Below are 8,742 nucleotides of genomic sequence, written 5' to 3'. Positions count from 1 at the left end.
TTTAGGGGGTGGGTGGGCAATTTGGTCGTTGTCGAACACTTAACGGAAGAAACTTGGCTGTCTTGCATGTCACACCTTCCTGGTTTGCAATTGTGTTGCAGAAAAATCAACAAAACAAAACAAAACACAAAAAAAAATTAGAAAAATCTCCTGGGATTGTTAAATATCAGCAAATTGATGGCATCTTTTCTTTATCCTTCCTGCCCCACACCTCTTGTTTCTGATTGTGAATGGCTGGTGTATATTCACATCTTAATGAGCTTTGGTAATTGTGGCACCTACTTCAATGCAATTAACGTATCTTTTGGGCTGATTCAAGGACTATTATTTCCCATGACTTCTAAATTTCCAATAATGCATAGTAGCACTTTTATTTTTCCCTGCTTTTTCTCTTACAAGGAAAAAAAAAATGACCGTTGGCTGGTATCTGTGATACTGCCTTGCGATGCTGTTTCTTGGCTGCATCAGTCGGCGCTCTGAGCAGTGCTGTGCTGGAAGCGTACGGACAACCCGTGCTTGGAAAGGAGCAGGCTCAAACCAATTCCTAGCAGGAGGCAAAGCTGTGGCTACTACCTTCTTCTGCTGACTAGGGAGTATAAATCGATTTATTTTATTATTTTATTTTAGGTAGTATTCTGTCGAGGGAGTGGTGGAGTCTTGCTGCTGTACGTGTTCATTGTGCAGAACTTGTAAAGCTGTTTCATTTAGGATCATGATAGTGACTTTGTAGCTGCAGTCCGTTCCTGGGCATTTCAGTCACGTCCCTGCTGACAGATGTGGCTGTCTCTTCTGGTTGTAATGCGCACTTGCTTACAGGTTTTAAAAGCTGTTTCCACAGAAATAGGACAATCGCTGCTATGCCATTCTGTTAGCGTAGCTGCAGCTTTTCCCTTCTGAAGGGGATATTTATCCCCTTCTAGCACAGATGTAGGTAAATCCTGGCTCCCACTGGGACATGGCTGTTCATTTTGATCACCTCTTTTTCCGTTCTTGATTTCTGAGCAGTATCTTTCTCTCTTTTTTTTTTTTTTTTGAAATAGAAACCTGGAGATGTCTAATGCCAATTGCAGTGTTACCCAGGGGAACGTGTTCTGAACACAGAACCAGCTGTTAGCAGAGAGGTGAGAGGTGTTTTGAGAGGAGTTCATAAAAGGTACAATGAATACATCTTCATACCTGACGCAGAGCGAGACCCGTGCTAAAGCTCCTGCTGGGGAGCTTTGACTTAAACAACTGCTCTTGTGTATCCCCAGCATTTTTCGCTCTAAGGCTATGGACACTTGATCAAAGTACGTTCAGGAACCTCCACTGACATTTGAGGAGCTTTTTTAAATTATCTGAATGAGGGCATGGTAAGAGCACACCCTCACTTCAGAAATAGGTGTGAAGCTGCAGTCACTTGGTGGCATTTCACCACGGGGCCGTGCCTCAGTTAAATCCTCTTGTGAGACACCTGCTTCTGGCAGGTTTTAGAACAGGTGCTTTAAAATCAGTCTTTACTGTATATAAGCAATTTCTTCACTGGTAAGAAGCTTCTTTTTGTTACGTTCCATGCTTTATGGGTAGTGTGAGTATCCGATATGAATGTCAAAAGAGAACTTGTCTTTCTCACTGTGTACATGTCGTTTCATTTTCCTTTGTCACCCTGAAAAACTGCTCTTCAGACTGTTTCGTATGTTGTTCATTCTGATGGATTTTTGCTCCGTGTGTAATCACATCCCTTTTACAGAAGTCAGAGCAACGTTTTCAAATGTCTGTGTTGACTGGAGAATGAAGTCCCACTTTCCGAAGGGAGCCAGGCATTGAGGAAACTGTGTCACTCGGACTAGGTACTCCAGTTACTGGGCTTCTAAACTAGCTGAGTGGTTTTGGACAGTTTTCCTTACAAAAATCTCCCAAAAAGCTACGTAACATTTCTGAAAGCGGTGCTTTTATCATAACCCATCTGATGGGCTGGGATAGATTGCAAAGTTGGAGATGGCTCGTTCAAAAGAACGGCACTACCTGAAGCTTGACGGTGCTTTTCCTTTCCTCCTCCCAATAACGCAGCAAAGATGCTGACTAAACTCAGTATAAACTATTTTGAAAGTTTGACACTCAAAGCAGTGAAATAAATCAGGGTAAAAGAATTCTGGAATCGTGCTATGTCTCCAGGAGACACTGTTAAGGAGTCTGTGACTTTACTGACAATCACTAGTGGTTCTACTTTTAAATTGATTTTAACTTTTCTGGTCCTTTATATATTACGATCTTTCTGGCCCACTTTGTCTTAAGGCAGAACTTACAGGGCTGGAGGAAAAGACTGTCATTTTAAGAAGATATTTCCAAAAGAGATTAAAGCTGGGGGCTGAGCTTTCACTCATGAAAGAAATGTGTTTAATTTTCTCACGTCTTTTCAGGAGTTGCAGTTTACACACCTGCAGGGGTTTTTTTTTTGTCTTCTTGTTATGCTGTTGGCAGAAACTGTTCTGTGTCTTGCTGGTCTTTGCTGCTATGTTGAAACGCCTGTGTTATATACTTGTGTGTTTGTGGGTAGCTCTGGAATGTGGCTGATGGTGCATTACATAGGTGTGGGAAAGCGCTCGTCTGCCGAGGAAATCAGGCTGCAAAATCCAGCCTGAAATGGCTTCACCCCCAAAAAGGCACCCATTTCGGACAAGTGCTGAGCGCTCTGAGTGTCCTGACAGATGTGCTGATTGGTTAATGCTGTACAGCGTGGAGAACCTGCTACTCACAGAGAGCAGCAGGAGAATGTAAATGCCCCTTCTGTGAACAGTGCAATACGTAATGGCCACTGTGTGTCAAACAAAAGCTTGGTAGTGTGCAGTGGAGAGGCTGCTTTGAGTGAATGGAAAGTTAGGCCTGAAACATTGCTAGCTTTTAATTTTCAGAAGTAAATGAGGACAGGAGATTGCCCAAATCCCATCCTTGGCTTTCAATGCCTGTGCGTGTGTCTTTGCAACAAGGGGGCCTTGGGGCCCAACGGTGCAAGTTTCTCCTTGGGGTGCAGTCCTGCCCGCAGAAGGAAGTGCCACTGATGCCAATGGAGCTGCTCGCAGTGCTGTGCCAGGTGGAAGAGATTTCAAAGGCTGGAGCCCTGCAGAACTGTCCGCTTCACTCACCAGGGCCTGAATTTTCTCTCTGCTTTTAATGTCAAGTAACTGGCACTGGGTGGGCTCTAGAATGTGTGACCTGTGCCTGTAACTATGGTGAGAAGCGATGGTTTTGTTACATAGGGCATTGAAACAACCCCAGAACGAGAGCCTTAAACAGTTGACATTTTTATTCCCCAAGTGAGAGGCTCAACATCTGCCTGTGCTCTGCAGCTGAGCTTGACGTTCGTGCATACCTGCGAGCAGCTTTCAACGAGGACTAACAGGTATGTGTGGAAGAGCACCGAAAACGATGAGAAAATGGTTTGGGTGACATCTCCTATCCAAAGGAGGCAGTGTCTGTAGGGGCAGTGTACCCACCTGGTGTATTAACTCTGAGGAGTAAGTTTTTTGGCAAACAGTCTTAAAAGCACTGCTGTTGTCTTTTACCTCCTGTTAATAAATCTACTTCTCAACGGTAACAGTCCCCTGGACACTTTATCCAAAGGTGTATTGGATGGCAAGCAATGATGCACAGACATTGACTTTTGGTATTATTTTTGTTCTCTTCAAATAGGCAGTCCCATCTTGAGACTTGACGGCTCATGAGTTGATGTAATTGTTTTTGTTTTGCATTTAACTGGATTGTAATGAGATTGACTTAAAATTATTAATTCTAATCAGTGATTAGAAACACATGTAAAGAATTTTATGTACAGTAGAGGAACAAAGTTACATGATTTTGAATAATGAAAACCCAGACTATCACCTATTCTAGAATTGGTTCTACTCAAAGAGTGACCTCTTACTAGCATGGACTGCACTGTTCCTGTTAAATGTCTATTGCATAATTGAATTCTTTTTTGTAGATATTGTATTAAAACCCAAGTGTCTGTATAGTTAATATATAGCTGCTTATGTGTAAATGCTATTTTAAACACTAAAAAGCTTTTAATTTTATGTGATAACCACAGTCTATGTCTTCAGTTCTTTGCACTACTGCGTTATCTTTTATTCAAGAATGGTGAAATATTGCTTGAATCTCACTCTTTTTCCCCTGCCACACTGAAGTTTTGTCCTCGACAGAAGATTCCTCAGGAGCTAATGGTAGGCAGCTGGGAGCTCTGTGATTTACTGGTGCTTCAAAAGTGCTTACAGTTCAAAGTAGGACAGGAACCCTGTCAATGTTCGTGGATAAACTGGGTCACAGATGATTGAAGTGCAGGGTCTGACTCATCCGTGCAGGTTAATGACATCTGGCTGGAAACACGAGACCCTGCCATTCATCAGAAGTGCTGTAGCTTTGAGCTAATGACTAATACATTGGTGCAGAAGTTGTCTGTTCCCTTTAAATTACCCTACCTCTTAATTACTGAGCTTCTCCCTCTCCCAGCCTGGCAGGAGTAGGTACACAGGAAAGGCTGAAGAAAGTCTGTGGCAGTGAAAGTCAGCTGGAGGATACGTCCTGTTACAAAGACATGAGCTGGAACAAGTTTTCCTGCCTGCAGACCCAGGAGATGAATCTGCTGATGGAACCCATCAGAGTATTGAGCTGTTTCTTGTGAATATTCCCATTTTCTGGACTCTGTGCACAAACTCCAGCAGAGACAAGCTAGGATCAGTAGGACACCACTTTGCAGACTCACTGGTAAGCCTTAAACCACGGTGTAGTTGTCACGCAGTGTAAGGACACCCAGCCTCCACATAAGGTCTGAGGTGATTCATGTGCAAGGAGCAACCACAGCTTGATGAGACAGATTCCCTCTTAGCTGGGAGAGCTCAAGCAGCAAAGGGAGAGACAAAGTAGTCATTATTTATGGAGGCACCCATTATGAACAACACAATTCTGTGGCAGAGTTATATAAGAGCCTATGAGAAATTGCAGCAGAGTTTCCCATATTCTCCCTTTCAAACTCTATTTGTTTTGGTCTAGCCAGCATTTTCCCACTTATGTGACTATTAAATGCTCAGAATTTTATGCTCTTGCAGCCTTTTACTGCAGAGCCTGATGGACTCCAGCTGACCTGGTATGAATTGTCTGCAGGTGACTGGATTTGGTTGAACAATTTAATCAGCTGCTTTCCCTTCCTCCCTCTTGCCTTGCTGTGCCAGAGATTGCCAGAAAGAGAAGTGATAGGGGTAAATTTGATTATTTCCTTCTCTGTTTCTGGAACGATGATCAAAAGTTACTGCTTCTCTGCTATGAAATGACAGCACTGAAGTGAGGAGTACTGCTGAGACTCTCAGGTGCAACAGTATGCTCATGGAGTTGCTGCAGGCTCCAGAAACAAGGACTTCCAGGCTTCAGGTCAGATTTTTGCTCTCTTTAATCACACCGAGGAGTACTTTTGTCAAATATTTCACCTTTTTCACTATGGCAGGAGAGTTTTATATGCAGGTGGCTACAGAAATCTAGGACAGCTGCCTTTGCAGTGCATCAAAAAGCTCGCTCAAGAATGAAAATATTGCCTGCTTTAGATTAATTTGCAAATTATTTTATTGAGCTGAATTGATGAGTAAACTTCCAATAAGTAAGCAGTGTTTCTGGTGGTCTTTGCATGTTTTCTGTGATGGGAGGAACCTTTTGCTGTGACTTTGGATAGTGTGATTTGCACACCATTCATTTCCCTGTGTCTTGGCCGTATTTCCATGTTCTTTGCAAACGCACGTTAATGAAACACAAATGAGTGAGTTGAAATTTGAATGGGTAATATACTCTTGATATCATGCATACAGCTGCCTTTAGACCAGAATGATTTCTATGGATTTTGTGACAAAGTAGTCAAGAAAATTTAAAAATGTTTTTTTTTTTCCATAGAAAACATGACTTAAGAGAAATTGAAACATTGACTTTGAAGAGTTCAGCTTTTTATTCCACAACAGTGATAGCAAAACTGAATTTCATACTGAAAAAGTGTGAAATTATGAGAAATATTTCCATTGTAATATTCAACTTTTACAATATAGTTTATCTGAAGAGGTTTATCTGAAGAGGTTATCTCAGGTTTACTGAGATTCTGACTTGGAAAGAAATGGAAATCTCTTGAGAAACACAAGTTGCTGTTTGTGTTTTGTCTCAACACTCCATGATACCTAAGGGCCAGTTCTCAGTTCATGTGCTGAGGATGTCGTGAACTGGAAGAGCAATGGTTGTCGTCAGGAGCCGTGCTTAGCCTGGTATGTTCTGGCACAAAACCTTATTTAGGGCTGGCTAAGGATCCTGGTGGCCATTAGAGCCATACAGTTTCACGACTTAGATGGTGCCAAGTTTGCATTGACCGTACCATCAGAGAAGAGACCCAGAGCTGCAGGATGTCATTGACTCCACTTTTAATAAAGCAAGTGCACAAACACACATAGATGTGTACAGTCTGCACTTAGAGCAGTGTGCAGGACCTTTGGTCCTCCCTGTCTGTTACCTCCCCCTCCTCAGCTCCTCCCAGTATCTCACAGGAGCTGTGATTTGTGGTGTTGCTCGCTAGGTCTTCATAGAGGATGCTGTGTAGACAGGTACTCGGTATCATTACCTAATCACAAGGATTTCTATTTGTGGTCTGTAATCTCACATCTCTTCAGATGATTCCCTTCTGTTTTTCTAGTTATTATTTCTGTGCTGTTGAATATACTTGGAAGTTCTTACAAGACCTGGGAAAGGATTAATGGATCTCTGGAGCAGTTATCTAGCTAATAAGAAGTGGAAATTACCAGTGGTCTTTACAGGAACGCTCTGGGTGAGACTTCTAGGTCAGATTGCCAGACCTGAGAGAGATTCATATGAAATATCAGTACAGTTGTTTGCTTCACTGAACCTGCTTTTGGCTCCTTGCATGTGATGAAATGGGTGGTTAGCTCCAGAGAGGATGGGTACAGCTCTGCTGGGGCCGTTTTGCTTTAGCTCACTGAGTAGAGCCCTGTGCTTCTGCAGCTTAACAATTCTGGTCCTAGTGTTCAGCCTAGGGGATAAGGCTGTATTTTTATGGTGATTGTGCCTGGGCCCATAGCTTATAGAGTCATCATAAACAAAATTATTAAAATACAGCCAGCTTCTACTAAGGAGGAGCTGACAACAGATCTGGTTTATTGCCCGTTTATTGAGAATCCTCCTCTGGCTCCTCTTTGACTGAATTCTGGAAATAATCCACTGTGTTCAGATCAGGCTTAAGCAAGATGATGTAGCATTTAGGGATGTAGTAGGCCCCCAGGATACCCACACTGGTTGTCAAAATGGTACCAATCTGAGTAACAGACCTGAGGACTGTCTTCAGCGTGGCGAAAATAGCAATGAAGAAGATCCAGATGATGAAGTAGATGAGGATGGCAAACGTGATCCCCCTGGCAACGTTGTACTTCTTGCCAGAAGTCTGCACCATGAACGTGCACAGGAAGCAGACGAAGGCCACGCAGCCGTTGTAGCCATGCAACAGGGCAAAGGCAAACCAGGACTTTGTGTTACACACCAGCAGAACTTCAGTGGGCAGTGACTTGTAATCAGCCACCAGGTAGTCAGGGCCCAAGCGAAGGTAGCAGAGACAGAACAAGGTCTCAGTGAGGAGGCACAAAGCCACAAGGAGCCAGGCCCTCCTCTGGGTCACCCAGTGCAAGAAGGTGGGGGCACAGCGAGGGAACTCAGTCACAAGGATGATCTCGAGGGACTTGATGAAGAAGGTGGAGAAACAGCCATTGAGGCACAGGGCATAGACTATCTGCTGGATCATGCAAAGATGGTTACTGGGCTTCCCTATATAGAGGCAGCAGCTGAGACACAGCAGCATGAGCGTGAACAAGGCAAAGAGGTTCAGTTTGCCCCCAGAAGCTTGCACGAGGGGAGTCTCGAGGTTCTTCACAAAGAGCACTGCTGTCAAACCAGTCAGGGATACGGTGATGGACATCAGCGTTAGCAAGGCGACGGTGAGCGGCTCGTCCCAAAAGAGGTATCTCTCGCTGCGGTCATAACAGCGTGTGCTCTGGACAGGGGACCACTGGTGCTCTGGGCAAGGGGTGCAGGTGGAGCTGTCTGCAAAGTAGCAGTGAGAAGTTGATGAGCACCTTGCAGCGGAGTGCAGCCATGAATTGGGTAACTGGTTTGGGTGCTGCTTTGCCTATTTCCCCCCTTCACAACTGTATTGGATCTCCAGTGCTTGTGATAGTTCAATCTCCTTTTTTGCCTCTACTTCTCCACCCTCCTCCTAAAAGGATCCACATATTTCTTGGCTCCCTTTCCCTTCCCCAGGAAGGATCACCAGCTCCCAAAAGGTCCCAGAATTCCATCATACCCTTCCCTCTTACTTCTTGAGATAAAACATACCCATTGACCTTGTGCATTCCCTTTGGGATCAACAGAGAAAGGTTTCCCACTGAAGATCTGTAGAGGAAGGCTGAGCAACACACAGCAGAAAAGGGAGGAAAATACTCTGCCCTGGCACTGCTTCATGGGGGAAGAGCTCACAACTGGTCCTTACCAGCTCTGTGTGACCTCAACCGGTGCATAGACATAACACAGACAGTTAAAGCTATTGAATTTTTCAGATCTCACCTTTACTGCTCCAGAAGGTGTTTTCTGGACAGTCTGTACAGTCATAGCAGCAGAAGTGGAACCCCTTTATTTGCCTGAATTGTCCTGGTTTACAGTGTCTGAAGCACTCTGATGTGG

General features: G+C 44.0%; 2 protein-coding genes across 2 annotated transcripts in view; one reads left to right on the top strand and one right to left on the bottom strand.

Annotated features, from left to right (window-relative positions):
• Positions 1–4,657, top strand: part of DVL1 (dishevelled segment polarity protein 1) — a 23,637-nt gene extending 18,980 nt beyond the window's left edge. The window contains exons 12-13 of the mRNA XM_010192084.1: positions 3,295–3,379; positions 4,486–4,657. Of these exons, the coding sequence (XP_010190386.1) occupies positions 3,295–3,379; positions 4,486–4,657 (257 nt within the window). The remainder of the gene's footprint in view (positions 1–3,294; positions 3,380–4,485) is intronic.
• A 2,523-nt stretch (positions 4,658–7,180) lies between these two features.
• LOC104546646 (taste receptor type 1 member 3) overlaps positions 7,181–8,742 on the bottom strand; it is a 4,949-nt gene continuing 3,387 nt past the window's right edge. Inside the window, exons 5-6 of the mRNA XM_010192083.1 lie at positions 8,626–8,742; positions 7,181–8,106 (exon numbers count right to left, since the gene is read on the bottom strand). The exon at positions 8,626–8,742 is cut by the window's right edge and continues 4 nt beyond it. Of these exons, the coding sequence (XP_010190385.1) occupies positions 7,181–8,106; positions 8,626–8,742 (1,043 nt within the window). The remainder of the gene's footprint in view (positions 8,107–8,625) is intronic.

The sequence above is a fragment of the Mesitornis unicolor genome, unplaced genomic scaffold (assembly GCF_000695765.1).
Source record: "Mesitornis unicolor isolate BGI_N332 unplaced genomic scaffold, ASM69576v1 scaffold37359, whole genome shotgun sequence".
In the NCBI taxonomy this organism is placed as follows: Eukaryota; Metazoa; Chordata; class Aves; order Mesitornithiformes; family Mesitornithidae; genus Mesitornis; species Mesitornis unicolor.
This window is presented reverse-complemented; position numbering and strand designations above follow the sequence as displayed.